Consider the following 17,734-nt stretch of genomic DNA (forward strand, 5'->3'; position numbering starts at 1 on the left):
AGGAGGGGTGGAGCTGTTGCACAGAGCAGCCTCTGCAAGGTACTGCACAGCCTAATCGGGGTTTGTTACACTGTGTACTAGGAATTACTGCTGGGATTTGCCTTGGCAGAGACAGAAAAGCATGTACATGGGCAGGCACAGAAATAAAACAGGAGCACAGCATATTGCAGTACATTTTGGAAACTGTAGCTTCCTTTCCCCTGAAGACAAATCAGTTCCATCCAAAGCACCACACTCACGTTTTACTGAAGCTGAGAGGAAAAAAGCTCAGGCCAGATAAGCTAGATAAATAATTTTGGCTTAAACACTTAAAATACTCTTTTAAATATAATTAATACATTTTAAAGTTCATTTATCACAATAAACAAAGGATACAAAGAGCATGCTTTTTCTTTTGAAATAAATGGGGAAAATTCAACTGTCATGTATTTTATGAGGTGGTATATTATTAGTTGTCCCACACCTGAAAAGACTTTTTGAAATATCTGCATTTTGTTCTGACAAGGTACCTCACTGATGTGGCAATCTCTATTGTACCTCTTTTAGATGACAGAAGTTTGCTTAGATGTGACAGCAAATGTCTCTTTTTTGCTTGCTTTCCAATGTCACTGTCAGGGCTTTCTCAGTAGTCATCCTTGCTCTATTTTATTCCCAATAGGAAGTGGTTTGAGAAGTCATTCAAAGTTTTTTGGTTTTTTTAATATAGATTCAGATTCTCAGCACAGCCATGAAGTGATGCCTCTTCTGTATCCCCTCTTCGTCTACCTCCATCTGAACATGGTCCAGAATGGCCTAAAAAGCACAGTGGACAGTTTTTACAGCCGCTTCCATGGCATGTTCCTGCAGAATGCCAGCCAGAAGGATATCATTGAACAGTTGCAGACTACCATGACTATTCAAGATATCCTGTCCAACTTGAAGCTCCGGGCTTTTCTGGACAACAAGTACGTCATCCGCCTTCAAGAGGACAGCTACAACTACCTTCTTCGCTACCTCCAAAGTGACAACAACAACGCCCTGTGCAAAGTCCTGACCTTGCACATTCACCTGGATGTGCAGCCTGCCAAGAGGACTGACTACCAGCTCTATGCCGGTGGGAGCTCCTCACGCAACGAGAGCAACGGCCTGGAGCCCAGCGACGTGCCAGCTTCCATTCTGCAGAATGAGGCAGCGCTGGATTTACTGCAGGACAGCATTAAACGCGTCAAGGACGGGCCCCCTTCCTTAACCACCATCTGTTTCTATGCCTTCTATAACACAGAGCAGTTGCTGAACACTGCAGAGATTTCACCAAATAGCAAGCTGCTCGCTGCTGGGTTCGATAATTCATGTGTGAAGCTGTGGAGCCTGCGCTCCAGGAAGTTGAAATCTGAGCCCCACCTTGTTGATGTGTCCCGCATCCGTTTGGCTTGTGACATCCTGGATGAGGAGGTTTGGATACCCTTTTTCCCCCTTCTTCCCCTTCTACTGGCCTGCTTTGAGCATGGAGTGTTGAGTATGTAGTCATGTGCTAGGGAACTCTGAGGCTGTTGCACAACTTGCCTGCCTTGATGCACAGATTTGATAACCTACTGTCATCCTTGTTCTTCCCTGCAGTGGTTGTAAGTGGTAAACTGAGGTGCAATCAGTCTGTGCTTAGGTCATAGATTGTTAGTCCTGGGTGCTGATCCCCTTCCTCCAGCTGTCCTGGAAGAGATGACAGTAGACAGGCAACCCAGAAAGGACAGATGACTAGAGTAGGCTCTCTTCTCTGAGGAGCATCGAGCCTTCTTTGGGATGAGAAGTAGCTCAGAACAGCCAGGCAGAAGGGTGGAGAGAAGGGCAGACGCACAGGAAGAGGAAAATATAGACACGGTAAGGAAAAGAGCTAGAGAAGTCTGATCAGATGCCTGTGCGCAAAACTGTATTTCAGGTGTCACCTTAATTTACCAGAGGTCAAGAGTTATGGAAAAATTATGCAAAATGTCTCTGTTAAGGAATCTGAAGTAGAAACTTTTGAGGTTTCCTACTCCAGAATGCTGGAGAGAAGAACGGGGATGTGTGTACCATTACTTCACATGCAGTGCTAAGTGGCACCTTTTACTTGACCTTTTTTTTTTTTTCTAGTCACAGCTTTTCTTCCCTCTCCACACAACTGCCCAAGCAGCAACTTCTATCTGGTTAGAGATCAAAATTTTGACTCTTCTGTTATTTAATCACTCTTCTCCTTAAAAAAAAAAAAAAACTAACTCATTTGTTCTTGTGTTGAGTGTTTAGCAGGAGAGACCCCTTTTTTCTACTGTTTTTTCTTCTAAAAAATATTTAATGGCAAGGTTCTATTTATTTTGGAAGAGTGCCGAGAGCTTGGTGATTTAGGGATCTGTGATTAGGGATTGCTTTGTTAAACAGCTTGAGAAAAGAGGCAGACATCAAGGTGAGACAGCACAGCAGCATGTTCACTGTTTCCCAGGTTAGCCTTTTTGCAGAGTGAGCAGGTAAGTGGGTCAGACTAGCCCAAAATAGAGTTATGGACTCATTTTCATTGTAAACTGCAAGAGTTCATAGGGCATGTGACTGTGTATTGCCCATCATAGAAGCCAAATATCAGCACCTGCAATAGAGAAAAGTTTGGTAAATCAGCAGGTCACCTTCTTTGGCTCTGGACTGTGGAAAAGTGAGATACTTCCAGGTTATCAGGAGTGTGTGTATTAACTTTTTTTGGCATGTAGTCATAGACTTGCTTATTATACATGTATTAGGAGACAGCCATGGAATCCTGGAATTCATGGAATCCTGAATAGCTTTTGGTGGCTATTGGATGTTTTGTGTACAGGTCTGAAGCAAAAAACTGGTCAAAACCCAGCACAGATCAAAGTAATCATTGCCCTGAATAATTTCCACCACTGACAAAACAAATAGTCACCTGAGCAGGAGTTCAGAATTGAGGGAGGATACCAATACCAGCCTCAACACAAATTTGGTTACCAAATGCAAATGAAAGCTCCTTGACTACAAGAAAATAAAATCAGTTATCTGGGAGCCCTAAGTGGAAATACACAGGCACCTACAGCATTGCAGGTGGGAACAGACCAGCAATTGCATTGATTCCATGGGAGAGGAAGCCATAGATACCAAGACCAACCAGACTACCTTGACTGGGCTGCTGTAGCTCAGTGTGAGCAGGGACTGTATTTCAGATTGTCACGGCAGTCTGATCAGCGGCAATTCAAAGGGATAAAGCTGATTCACACTTTGACAAAGAACAAAAATTCTGAATGCACTTTGACATTACTTCTGTGAGTTCTATGGAATAACTTATGAGGATGTTAAAATTTGGTTTGGTTGATTTCTGTATTGTATAATTAGCTTTGGATAATGTATTTAAATAGTAATGAATTAAATAAGTAATCTTCAGCATGGTTTTTTATTTTCTGCAAGGAAACGGGTCCTTCCTTTTGTGCAGTCACAAAGGTCTAAAATCATGCTAGTTTCAGTGGATGTTGTTCAAGGTGGCACTAAAGCTACTCTGTTGGGTTTATTAATTCTTCTTATGAAGGAGAGTGTGTGTGTGTATATATACATATATGTAAACCAAGGTGAGACTTAGCAAATGTGTTAGAACAAGATTTTTCCTAGTCCATGTGAAGCCTTTTGGTCACTAAGGTCAAAATCATCTTCTAGGTGTAGTTTTACTAAATTTTGCTCAGTGTCATGCTGCAGTGTACTTCACTAATGTAGTCTTGCTTCTTGCAAATAAGAGAGGCTTATTATTTTGGAATACAGTAATTCTGTTTTCTTTATAGTAGCATCTCATAAATGCCACTTTACAGTCTCTCTTACTTTGGGTCCAGTATAAAAATGGAGTTTTGTAGCTGTACAAATGAAAGTATTGTTTGTCTCTGCAATTTTACCATGCTCATTGCTGGTACTCCATAAATCAACATCAGAAAATAATGCTCTGTTCCAAGCGACAACAGTGCCAGCCTTTAAATCCTGTGAAGACTAAGACTTGACCCCATTTAGCTCTGCTTCTAAGGTTCTGCTTTTAAGTGGCAGTGGTCCTTCAAGTGATAATGAGTGGGGATGATGCTTGCTTGATGGCAGATAGGAGGGAATTCTGGAAGTAGCAGTAAAAAATGTCCTGCAAAGTGTGCCATCCTTCTTCTTCATTCCCTGCTAGGGCATCTCTGCTACAGGCAGATATGAGGTCTTCCTTTTGGCATCTTTAGAGCACTGCAGGATGAGAGAGATTATGACGCCCAGGAAAGCCTGTTACTGGTTAGAAAAAAAAAAGAGGAGGAATGTGAGCTTATGGTTTGTTTCTCCTTGAGGCTATCATTGTTGCTTTTTGAGGCTTGGTGGCTGCACTTGCAGCTGCCTTGCTAATCTGGTCAGCAGAGTAACTTGGATAGGGAGGAAACTGAAAAATGTGGTGACTCAGAAGCATTATAGATGTGCTGTTTTCAGTGAGCTGTGACAGGAGTGTGCAGTTGTGCTAAGTGAGTGTCAAACAGAAAGATAAGATTTGCTACCTGTGACCATATAGGAGTAGGAGTTTCAGTGCTGCAGAAGGTGTTGTCAAGTCTCCTGGTACAGTAATACAAGGAGGGAAGAGGAGGTGCTTGCAGACAGCCCATGTAGCCTTGTATTTGAATGCACAAAATTAAGTACCTGGACTTGCAAAATTTGCAGAAACTGTAGTACAATACAGGCAGCTTGAATGGGCAGTGGTAACTTGTCAGAAATCTTATGGTCATAATTAAATAGTACAAAATGCTGCAGGTATCAGCCATTCTCTTTTAATGTGGCAACACAGCCTAGAGATGCTGTAGATTCCAGTAAGCCATGCTCTATCTGAGGTAGAAAAGCAATTTGAATAAGAATGGTGCCTTGCATGCCAGAGCCTGCAGTTTGTCTCTGCCTCACCTCCATAGCAGAGAGGAAGTTGGCTCCCAGCCCCACCATAACGCTCCCATGGGCACTGAGGAGAAGCAGCATTGTTAAAGATGGCTTGCTGCCTACTACATTCTGTGCTGTTGAGATGGAGAAAGGCAAGGAGATGGCCAAGTCAGAGTTTGCTCACCTCCAGCATGAAATTTGAAACCACTGGAGGAGAAGCACTTTCTGGGCTATTGCTAAGTCCGAAGCCAAACTGTCTGTGGGTCCTGAGGTCTGGGGTGGGGGTGTGGGAGATAGAGGGCTGCTTACAACACACTGACTTCTGCTGCTCTGACTTCTGCTGGTTGTCAACAGTCCAGCAGCCCTGGGGAATTGGGTTTCCTCTCAGGGCAGGAAGTGCTCCTTCTGCAGGAAATGGGCCAGCTCAAGATGATAAATGATAAAGGGGCTGCTCACAAACAAAAGGATGTTGTGTTGAATTTGATATGCAGAGATTGTCTGTGAATGAGTGTTACTGATTCAGTACTAAGGAAAAGTGTCCTCCTGACAGCCCTGAGGAGGGCTGGTGTCAGGCTACTATGCAGTTGTACCCCAAGCAAGGGTCATCTTGTACTGTCAGTGAGACCCATGCTTGTCAGGCAAGGACACTTCTGAGATCTCTTGAAACCTGTGTAGTCTGTAGCCTTAGAGTGTCAGGAGGTGCTACCTGAGTAGGCTTTTAGAGACTCTTACCATCCATCAGGAGATTCCTTTAGCTCAGCTCCCTGAATAGTCTTTAAACACAAAAGTCTTCACTTGTTGACTGTCTGCCCTGGTACTTGAATTGGAGAATAACAGGATAGAAAGGTTTCCAGTGCCATCATTTTTGTGATTGTTCATCTTCTCCTATGCCAAAATAGATACATTGGCCTAAATAAGCTGCATACATTTGCTATTCTCGAAGGTGGTTCTTGGAGGGTGAGGATGTGAAAGCATCCTGATGGAGCTTGGAGGTAGAAATGGGTGTTAGAGCCTTGCTGCATTTCTGTTCACTTGCGGGATTGAGAAAGAAGGTTAAGCAGACAGCTTGTCAAATATGCTTTGTCTTTCCATCTCCTGCCTTTTGTTTAAGATGTCTCTGATTGTTTCCCTTCTCTGGGAGATTCATTTCCAACAATGACCACACAAAAAGAGTAGATGCCAAGAACTGCTTTCAACATCTTAGCCAAGTGTTTCTGTAGTAGAGTGGATAGAGACTATGCATATGTTTTGCTGAAAACATATTTTAGCAAAAGGAAAAATGTCATTAAATATTTTTTCCCCTCTGTGCCTGCAGTCTCAGGTTAGGATGCCTTCTGGACCGAGCATAAGGCTACCAAAATTAAATTCTTATCTCACCATCTCTTTCAGTATTCACTTGTAGCAAATGTACCAGCAATGTTGGTGTCTCAGAGTTGCACAAACTGTGCCACATCTAAAGTAAATAATCTAACTCATTCTGTACTAGCACCCTCCTGGTTTTCTCGTGGAGGTTTTTATATTTGTTGAACAGATAAACATGCTTTCCTTCCTTGTTTCTTTTTCTTCTTCATGACCAGGAGGAAGAGGATGACAACGCAGGCACAGAAATGAAGATCCTGAGAGGACACTGTGGACCTGTGTATAGCACAAGGTTCCTTTCAGACAGTTCAGGACTCTTATCTTGTTCTGAGGACATGTCCATCAGGTACTGGGACCTCGGAAGCTTTACAAACACTGTGTTGTACCAAGGACATGCCTATCCTGTCTGGGATTTGGATATTAGCCCCTGCAGCCTGTACTTTGCCAGCGGTTCCCACGATCGCACCGCGAGGCTCTGGTCGTTCGATCGGACGTACCCGCTGCGAATATACGCGGGCCATTTGGCCGACGTGGACTGCATCAAGTTCCACCCCAATTCCAACTACTTAGCCACGGGCTCCACGGACAAAACCGTGCGCCTGTGGAGCACCCAGCAGGGCAACTCGGTGCGGCTTTTCACCGGGCACCGGGGCCCCGTGCTGGCGCTCGCCTTCTCCCCCAACGGTAAGTACCTGGCATCGGCAGGTGAAGACCAGCGGCTGAAGCTGTGGGACTTGGCATCAGGAACTCTTTACAAAGAACTGAGGGGGCACACAGACAACATAACTAGCCTTACTTTTAGCCCTGACAGTAGTTTAATTGCTTCGGCGTCGATGGACAATTCGGTTCGGGTCTGGGACATTCGGAACACGTACTGCAACGCCCCTGCAGATGGGTCTTCCAGTGAACTGGTTGGTGTATATACCGGACAGATGAATAATGTACTGAGCGTACAGTTCATGGCCTGTAACCTTCTTCTAGTGACTGGAATTGCACAAGAAAATCAGGAACATTAATTTTGCTTTTTGTCTTAGGGAAGTGGGTGAGTGTCTTGTATGCCAGAGTCCATTGCAAACTGAGATTACTGACTGTGAAACACTTCCTCTGCCCCCTTGAAAGGCATGTTCAGAGTGATGCAAATGCTTTAAGATGTCACAAAAACGCCTGTGCTGTTGAACAGAATAAGGAAAAAAAGGAGGATTGATGAAAATACATACACATTTTAATTTTGTACTTTTAGGAATGGGAAAAAGGGGAGTAAATCCAGTAACTTGAGGAAACTGAAAGCCTGGCCCAGACAAGTGAAGCTGCCAACCAGATAAGCTGGTGACCTGCACTTAAATATCCTTCATTGATTGATGGGCACATCTTATCTACTGTTAATTCGGCTTGAGTGTGTGGAGAACTACTGGCCCAGTGGTTTTTGTTTTGTTTTGCTTTTGCTTTCCTGGTATTGCAGAGGACCAGCATTTTTAAGGCCCTTCTATTAAAAGAACATTATGTATTTTCTACAGTGATAGTAGTCCTAACTATTTCAGCTCCCTATAGCACTTCTGGAATATTTTGGACTAAATAAGTAGAAAATACCCTTGTTCTTTTTCAGTAAGGGCAAGGAAATCTGACCTCAGTTGGGGCCCATCTCTGCATTGTTGTTTGGGTTTGGTTCCTGGTACTAGCTGTGATTATGTGTATTTATGTTCCATTAATTAGGAAATTTTCTGACTCTGGTTGCACTGTGTTTTGAGGATGGGAGGACAGTGGGGACAGAGTGGTGGCTTTAAGAATAACAAACAACTTGCCTTGTCTGGAGGGAGGGCACCATAGAATGGAAACAGCCATGTTTGGACTCCTAATGGAAACAGGGCATGGCAACCCACCACTGCACCTCACAGAAAGATTTCCATAAATGGAAGTTGGCAGTATAGGGAGAGGGGGATGAGGAGAAACACACAAAGTGACATGGGAAAAATAGTATTACTAAATTATTGTGTGTACACAGAGGCAGCTCTGCCAGTGTTGGATTTTTCTCAAATGTTGCAATACCGGTTTCATGAACATTTTGTGAGATAAATCATCAGCATTTACAAGGATCTGCAGAAAAAGCACGTTCTAGTTTGTCATTTGGAGAGATTAAATATTTCTGCTTTCTGGAAAGAGTTATTTTGTATTTTGTTTTCTATTAAAAGCATTTAGTTTAAAAAGAAAAATAAAAATTGTTTGGTCCCTTTCTGGGAAGTTCACTCTGACTTTTTGAGAAGAAGAGGGCAGCAGCTTCCCCTACACTGCATGAGACAGATGCCCTTTGAGGCTGAATCTGGTGGTCTCGCTCACTTGGTGCTGTTTTGATATCACCCTGCTTGCTTTCCACAGAGCTGATGGGACACATCATGGAATGGGATATTGATCCAGCTTTGTAGGCCAGCTGATATGTATGGGAAGGATCTAGGTACCCCCTGAGGTTAGCACTGCACCTGAAGGCCTCAGTCTGTAGTACTACATGACTTTTACTTTGTGGTTTGATGTGTCAAAATGCCTCTTTCAAGCAGATGTCTTCTAGACAGACTGTGGGTATTAAATGATAATTCCCATCAGCTTCCCTCAGCCCTGCTGGATTTTCATGAGAAAATTGTCTTGAATGTCTAAACAATCTAAGAGTTTAGACAACAACTCACAGTTGCCATTTTATTTTATTGTCTATTTACAAAACAGTAAACTACAAAAATTTTTTATCAGACAAGTGTTTGACCATTCTGGCATTAACCGCGGCATGTGCTGCAGCTCAGTGCTGGGAGTACCAGAAACCCCTCTGTACCCCTTGGAGTTGAATGGCACTGCTGATCTGATGGCTGCATATCAGAAGTGTGAAGCCAGACAAGAATTGGGCATGTTGGGGAAAAATGTATGGAAGACAGTAGTGTTGCTGATGTTTTGTGCTATGCAGGTCTTTAGAGAGACCTCCTTCAGCTCTGTTGAGTCAATACTGACCAAACACATGGTATTTTTCAACCTGCAGTAATCCCTTTGTTTTGAGTGGTTTTGCTGGATTCTGTAGATTCTAGCCCAAAGATTTTATTGTGAAATGACTGTTTTGGCTGAATGCCTATGTGAATACCCAGGAAGGATATGGCCCACCAGTGCTCACTGGAACTCATTTTGCTGTTGGTTGCCGTATGTCCTGAGCAGTGTTTAGATTTAGAGCAGCTGGAGTTTTGGTCCTGAAGGAGAGCAAACAACCAAAAGGGGAGGGGGGAGAAAGGGAAGGGGAGGAGGAAGGGGGAAAGAGTAGGGGGCAGAAGTAAGAGTGAGATGGGCTGAAAACAAAGTTTCCCTTTAACATCTTACTTCTACAGCAGAATTGGGCTTATTACTACTTGGGTTGCTCTGAAGTATTGCATGTAGAAGTGACAAGGGTAACGAGACTTCAGAAGCAAATCCTGTTATATGCACATAGGCTAAAAGATGTAAAAATGATTCCTGAATTGTTGGAAAAACAATCATTACTTACATGCTTCAAACATATAAGCAGCAGTGTACTGTGTGGAGGGTTTTTGGTGCTCTTTGAAGGAAGCTAGGAAATAATCTAAACTATGAAAAATGTCTGCAGTTGATTGACAGGCTGAATTTTAAGGCAGAATTGGGTGAAAAGTATGAGTGGAAGGAAGGAATACCATAAAGTCTAGCAAAATTTGGACTGTAGTCTCTATTAGCTGTCTAGTTCAGAAATAAGTGTACTTGCATGGACCACTTCCTATTCTAAATATATACCAAAAACCACAAAAGCACTTAAGTTGACATAGTTAAGCACTCAAATGTTAAGAAACATCATAGCAGGATCTTGCAGTTTGTGTGTCCATGTGCAACATAGTTCTCAGCTAGGTAACTGGGTTCTCCTTCCCTTGCAAAACTTTTACTTCATGTGCCTCCTGGATGATGCCCAGGGCACAGGGTGCTGCATGGTCCCAGCCAGTGGCTGTCAGGAGACACTCAGAGGACAAACAGACAGCGGTCCTTTCCTGGTTTACAGAATCCTGTCTTCTCACAGTTAAGTGTGCTGGGGTTTGGGGTTTGTTATAGTAGACCCCTGGCACTGCATGCTATGTAGCTGCTGATGCACTTAGTTTCATCTAAAATAGACTCATCTCTTTTATTAATCATCTATATACTTGTAGCTTCTTCCACAGTTTGCTGCAGCAAGAAGTTCTACACCTTGATTTTATGAGGGGGTAAAAATATTTCCTTGATTTTGACATTTGCTATCTGATAATTTTGTTCTGTTCCCTAACCTCTTGAATTGAAAAAGACAATGAAGAGCAAAACCCCTTTCCAGAGTGTAAGGTAGTCCAGGCCACAGCAGGTATAGACAAAGCTACGGTAAAAGTCCTGATGCTTAGTCACTGAATACTGAGGAAAGGAAAGGGTATGTGCTCTAATAAATTGTTACACCTATTCACAGGTCTAGACTAAAGTTTCCCTTCTCACTTTCAACATAGGCATCTCCCAAGCAGTGTGCTGCCACCCTGTTCAGTCTAAATGTCTTAATTCCTAAAATGGTAAAGTTCATCCTATTCCTCCCCATTCTTATCACTTTGTGAAAAGATTGTCTCTTAAAAGTGTTTTTAGGTCTAAAAACATTTTACAGATATGGTATTTCCATTAACAGGTCCCTTGGGTTTGCCAAGAAAAATAAAAAGGACATCAGGCCATGTTGCTAATCTTGTTTCAACACTTGCTGCCTTTTGTTAGACCTCTGGGCTCTGTGGGTTCTTCAAAAAAGTCCTGAAATGGCCTTTCTTCTGAGTGGTGTCTAGTTGCTCATGGTGAGCCAGGCTCTAAAACTGTATCCCTACAAGAGACCGATGTGACAGTAAAATTAAGTGCCTGGATGTCCCTTGCCAAAGACTATCCTGGCATGTTGCACATCAGCTATGGGTTTGGTTTTTTTTAAAGTACTGGATAGGAGCCCAAACTGAAATAAAAACGTTCACCCTGCTCAGTGTACTTCAAGTACAAAATACTTGAAGTAATAAAACCTTTCCTCTGGACTCGTAATTTTTTGCAACAATTTTAAACCTCTGGCTTTCTGTTTCATGGATACTGCTATACAACAGCACTGAGCAGCAGGTGAACAGAGAAGGTGCTACATTCCAAGTGCATGGTTTAAGGCAAAGTGTTATCGACTGTGTGTTATCCTGAAGAAGCAGTCTCTCGAGACAAGTAGCTGTAGAAGTTATTTCTATAACTTGCTATTACAAGCGTTACTCTTGCATTAAGCTGAGGGTTAGGGGAGGAAAGAGACAATTTCAGAAGCCTACTTTATCAGTAGCCCTGACTTCCTGCCTAGTCCAGTTCCTTTTAGGATAAAATTGTCTTCTTTGCACACACTTGTGATCTTCATTGACGTTGTGGTCTTCTGTTTATGACAAGCCTGATAACAATATTTTAGCATATACAGATGGGAGATCAGCTAACAGCAGGGCTTTATAGTGTTTAGTGCTGTACAAGCACATGGACAGTGCTCCTCTGACACTTTGCCTGAGAACAGGAGGAAGTAACTCCATCCTAATCCCTCTACCGGGCTGCCAAAGGGAGGAGGTCTGCTGGAATCGCTATCCCAGCTCTGGAGAATGGCAAGGGAGGCAGCTCAGGAGCTATGAGTGTTAGGGCACAAGACAAGGATCGTGATGGTATCCAGTTCTATTTCTTTGCTATCACTCCTTTCCCCAACAGAGTAGCGATGCTCCTGTTCACTGCCACACATCATGCATCAGCACTTACTCCAGCAGCCCTAGTAGGGCAGCAGTGGGGCTGGTCTGGTCAGGCAGCTAATTGAAATTATCACCCTGCATTCCTTGTAAATGGCCTGTAAATATCAAGCCTGGGATTTGGGTTGGGGTATTTCTTGTTTGTTGTTATTTTGTTTGTTTGATTTTTATTTACTTTTTTATTGTTTTGTTTGGTTTTCCTGTGGCTTAAAATTATTTAACAGAGGTAGGCTGTAGCAGACTGAATTGCCTGTTTCTATCTGAAAGAAACCTTTGATCTTGGGATATTCTTTGGGATCTTGGGATATTCAGGGCTATCTTGAACCCCCTACGCATAATTTGGCAGCTGCCAGATCAGACTCCATTTTTACACTTAGGCAAGTGGGCTACCTAAACAGCAGTGAGTGTCGTAGCTCTAGTCGTAGATACAGCAATACCCCACTGAAATATCCGAAGGCTGGATTGCACATGAATCTTGGGAAGTTCCTGGTAGGAACTGAGGTAGGTGGACACTAAGGGGAGAAAGGCTGCTAGATAACAAACCACTCCTGCCAGAAGGTGTTCCTTGTTCTCTGGACAGCAGTGACACTACCTGTGCCTGGCTTTGCAACAGCCACTGGTGCTTTGTAGTTCATGGAGAGGGACGGGGCAAATAAGGGCAGAAGCTGCTGTGTGCCGCTGCAGTGATAAACTGGGGTCATGCTGTAAGACAACTCCAGACAAACTAGTGCCAACTGCATGTGGAGAATGGCCATTTGTCTGGCATCCAGAAAAGCACAACAAAACTCATGTACTGACAAGCTGCCCTTTAGAACTAGCACAGATCCTTCCGGACCTGCATGTACTTCAACAGCAGGAATCTGCCAAGCCCTAAACACTCGCTCCCAGGGACTGGAGTCGTGAGTGCACGTGTCACTTTGGAGTATTTTAGGGTAACACGTCACAACTTCAGCCCATTACTGCAGTTGAAACAAGGCATGTTTGCACAGCTTTTTTTTTTTTTTTTAATTGGTGACTAGCTTAGCTGGAGACATGTGCAGGACTGCTGCTGCTTTTTGCCATTTTTGCTTAAGGCAATAGCAGAGCAATCTGCATGCGGTTAACAGACTGGAAAAGAATAGCCAGAATTTTAGGCACTCTCTTCCCCCCTGGCAACTCCACTCCACTAGTGCAAATATTTCATGACCTTTTAGGATGACTGTGGAACCATCTGTGAGTTTGGAGGTGATTGTGTGTTTATATATTATTTTTTAACTCAGAAATAAAGCCTAAACCAAACAGGACTATAAAGCTGTGCTGCACCTAAACTTTCTGGTGCCTTTGCTAGGCAGATCTCCTTGACGTGCAGGAGGTAGGAAGTGCTTGGCTTTCTCTTTTCTTTTTAAAATTATTTAACCATAAGTTTCACTTCCCCAAAGTCTCTCAAGAGAAAACGTCCTGGGTTTTCCGACAGCCCTCATCCTGCAACCAGCATAGGATAAACATGCTGAGAACCTGCCTTTCTGAAGGACTGTTTGTGTCTCCATGGATAGTTTTACTGCACAGAGAGATCACACACAATTTTAGTGACATTTACATGCAGAGATGCCAGAGCCCCACCTTGCACACCTCACTGCTCAGGTACACTGGGAACTGCATGCTTCATTCAGGTTTAATTTCACAATGGAAATGTTTCATTTTCCTTTAAACGGCTCTTGGAAACAACATGTATGATGGGATTTCAATGCTCTGTTGCTTTTGTATTGCTTGCTTCACTCAATGCAAAAACTTTTGTCCCGAAGTGCCTGTTTTTCTCTCCCTGAAGATGCAGAGGCTACAAAACTATTTCAGTAACATGCAATAACTAAATAGAAATTTAATGTTTGCAGTTTAATCTACAACATCTAACCCCATCAGCTTTAGTGCACCCAGTCAGATAACCTGGGGACAGTACAGGTTTAACAGCACCTGAAGCTTCACTGCAAGACACAAACAAGAAGGGTGTGCCCATCTTGTGGTGCTTTCACCTGTATCCTCCCCTGCATTCACTGGGTTTCCCCTCTGCACCTTCCAGCACCCCATATGGGCCAGTGCTGCGGCAGGTCTGGCAAGGCCCTGGCCCTTGGCATCACACCCAGGTTTGAAGTTTGCTCTCTCCTGTGTCCCAGACCCCATTTAATCCCCAGCCCCCCGAGATGAGGGCAGCCACCCGGCAGGTGTGGGGGATGCAGTGCTGGGGAACATCATGGCACACAGCCTGCAGTGGCGTGAGGCTCCTCAGGCCACAGAAGGGTCAGTTCACCAACCCTCTCACTAAAATGCACTGAGTGTTTCTCCCTTTAACAGCCTTGTGTAGCGTTGCCCTAAAACTACACCAGTAGTTTTCCAAAACTAGGTTGTTTAGCCTACGGGAGGCTCAGGGGTGACCTTATTGCCCTCTACAACCACCTGCAAGGAAGGTATAGCCAGGTGGGAGATGGCTTCTTCTCCCAGGAAGTCAGCGACAGGACAAGAGGACACAGTCTTCAGCTGTGCCACGGGAGGTTTAAAGTTGGACACTAGGAGGAATTTCTTCACAGAAAGGGTGATTAGACACTGGAATGGGCTGCTCAGGGAGGCGGTGGAGTCACTGTCCCTGGAGGTGTTTAAGGAACGACTGGATGTGACACATGGTCTAATTGACAGGGTGATGTTTGGTCGTAGGTTGGACCTGATGATCGCAGAGGTCAAACCGATTGATTCCGCCCCTCTGTTTGGGAAACGCGAGTTCGGTCGGGACAATCCCGCGAAAAGGCACCGCCCGGGCCCTCTCCTGGCCCGCGGGAAGCGGCCACGCGCTGCACTGCCTTTTCCAACGGGAGAGAATTACTAAAAAAAAAAAAAAAAACAAATCGCCCTAAACCTGGGCATGGGGATAGCGCAGCCTAGGCTGCACACAACCCCCACCGCCCCTCACAGGGAGGGCGGCTCGGCCGGCCCCCGGGAGCTCGGCGCGGGAAGCGGCGCCCACAGGCGCCCCGCGCAGGCCGGGCCCTGCCCCCTGGCGGCCTCCGCGCCCGGCGCGCCGCGGTAACACCGGCCGGGCGGCCGTGAGGGCCCCCGAGCGCCGGGAAATGGCTACGGGATTGCGGCTCAAAACACCACTGAGAGGGGGCCGCATTCATGTGTGTAAATAGCTAAAGGTGGTGTGAAGAGGATTTAGCCAGGCTCTTCTCGGTGGTGCCAAGCGTGAGGCAGTGGGCAGATACTGATACACGGGAACAGATTGTCCAGACAGGTTGTGGGGTCTCCCTCTCTGGAGATGTTAAAGAATCATCTGGACGCAACCCTGTGCCAGGTGCTCTAGAATGATCCTACTTGAGCAGGGAGACTGGACCAGATGACCGTCCATGGTCCTTTTCAGCATGACCCATTCTGTGATTTAATACACAGTACATACACCATGCCCTCCTAGCAGGGCCTGAGAGCAGCATTATGGAGGGCAGGAAGGCTGGGTGAGGGAAAGGAGGAAACCCAGGTACAGGGGTGAGGCTGTGGAGCTACTGCCCTTGCACTGCACGCCTCCCGCGAGGACGGTTTATGAGAATTCACTCAAGTATCAAGGGAGGTCTATGCTAATTCACTCAAATATCACGGGAAACTGCTAAGGTGCTTTTCCCAGGAGGAGGCTTCATTCTTCAGCACTGTTGCTGGGCGTGCTAACCCCTTCATTTCCCTAAATACTGGGAACTTGGCTATATCATTTGCAGTAGTAAAAGCCTGTTTATGTTTTCCTGTTATCTTTTAATACAATTTTACTCATTTGTAGACTTGAAAGCGTGATTGTTCAAACCACTGTGGCAAACCTAGTCTCACAAAATGATGTTAACTAATTTATACGTAAGTTTGACCCAAAATTTTAAAGTACAGGTATCCCTATACTGGGCACTCTGGTGGGGAAAACAGGACAGTCAGTTCCCTGCTCTGGCTGCAGGTACTGTGTGGCCTCAGGAAAGTTATGACTTGGTTTCTTTTTCTTAAATCAGGTTTGGGGCAGGAGATTGTTTGGTAAATTGTTTGCACCTTGAGCAGTGATATTAAAAAAAAAATAGTAACGTTAAAGGGGTAGGAAGGGACCTTAAAGACCATCTAGTCTCACCCCCCCTGCAACAGGCAGAGACACCTCCCACTGGATCAGAGCTGCATCCCAACTGGCCTTTAACATTTCCAGGGATGGGGCATCCAGAACTTCTCTGAGTAACCTGTTGCAGTATCTCACTACCCTCACAGTAAACAATTTCTTCCTAATATCTATACTAAATTTCCTCTCTTTCCATTTGACCCCTTTACTAATTCTAATACTGTGGGCTCTAGCCCAAGCATGGGCTCATAAGGCTAGTTTATATCCATTCCTTAGACACCAGCCTGAGCATGGGATCAGGCACATGGTGTCCCCAAAAGGCAGCTCTCCTCTGGATGCACAGTTTCCCTTGTTTGGACCAAGATCAAACCCATGGACACAGGCCGGCAAGGTTCAGTGGCCAGCCTGAGATGGCTGGAGACATTGTGACCATGCAGGCCTGGAAGGGGGGAACAAGGAACAAGGAAGGGGGCCAAGTCCCTGCTTTCTTCTCCTGGCATCAACTGCCTCAGCTCCCCTTCACTTCCAGGTGGGTCTCTGCCATCACTGGGCAGGGCAGGGCAGGCTCAAACAATCATAGACTTGTTAGGGTTGGAAGGGACCGCTGGAGATTTTCAAGTCCAACCCCATGGCAAGGCAGTCACCTCGAGCAGGTGACACAAGAACACATCCAGGTGGGTTTTGAATGTCTCCAGACAGCTAAAATTCACGACCTCCTCAGTCAGCCTGTTCCAGTGCTCTGCCACCTTCAACGTACAGTTCTTCCTCACATTGAGATGGAACTTCTTATGCTTTCAGTTACAGACACTGCTCCTCGCTGTCTCACAGGGCACCACTGAAAAAAGTCTGGCACCATCCTCTTGGCACCTGCCTTTAAGATATTTGCACGCATTAGCGAGGTCCCCTCTGTCTTCTCGGGCGCCATTTCGGCAGGCCCCGGCCCGCTCCCGTCGCTTCCCGGGCCGGGCGGCGGCAGAGGGCGCTGGCCGGGGCGGCGGGAGGAGGCCGCCAGCCGCAGCCTTATCAGCGCGCCGCAGGCCGGGCCGGTCCCGCGCGGTCGCGGGTTCCCTGCCGCCGGCCCATGGGCGGCGGCGGCGGCTCGGAGGCGCCTCCTCCTCCTCCTCCCGCCGCAGACCCGCGCGGCGGGGACCTGCGACCGCAGCAGCAGCTCGGGTGCCGCGCCGGCCGCATGGCGGGCTACGCGCCGCGCCTGCCCTGGCTGCTGCCGCTGCTGCGCCGGGCGGCGCCGCCCCCCTGGGCTCGGGCGGCCGCCGGGCTCCGCGCCCCGCCGCTCCCGCCCGGCAGGTGCGGAGCGCACCCCGCGCCGCCGCTGCTGCTGCTGCCGCCGCTGCCGCCGAGATCCCCGTCCTACTGCCGCCGCCTCCTCCCCGCCGCGGCGGCGGCGGCGGGCGGCGCCCCGCGTTCCCTGAGCAGCGCGGCGGGCACGGAGCCGCCGCGGGAGGCTGCGGGTGCTCCGCCGCGCTTCGAGGCTCGCAGGCTGCTGGCCCTGGCTCACCCCGAGCGCCGGAGACTGACAGGTACCGGGGCCGCCCCGGGGCTTTGCCCGAGCGGGAGGGGGCGGCGGGCGCCCCGCCCGGAGGGGCTGCCGGGGCCGGGCTGCGCGGCCGGGGTGCGC

The 17,734-nt window shown here is 46.5% G+C and overlaps 1 protein-coding gene across 1 annotated transcript in view; it reads left to right on the forward strand.

Annotated features, from left to right (window-relative positions):
* Positions 1–17,734, forward strand: part of LOC131555575 (ATP-binding cassette sub-family B member 10, mitochondrial-like) — a 52,226-nt gene that overhangs the window by 11,107 nt on the left and 23,385 nt on the right. Inside the window, exons 4-5 of the mRNA XM_058801677.1 lie at positions 707–1,431; positions 6,456–6,921. Coding sequence (XP_058657660.1) covers positions 707–1,431; positions 6,456–6,921 — 1,191 coding nt within the window. The remainder of the gene's footprint in view (positions 1–706; positions 1,432–6,455; positions 6,922–17,734) is intronic.

This window comes from Ammospiza caudacuta, chromosome 3 (assembly GCF_027887145.1).
Source record: "Ammospiza caudacuta isolate bAmmCau1 chromosome 3, bAmmCau1.pri, whole genome shotgun sequence".
Taxonomy (NCBI): domain Eukaryota; kingdom Metazoa; phylum Chordata; class Aves; order Passeriformes; family Passerellidae; genus Ammospiza; species Ammospiza caudacuta.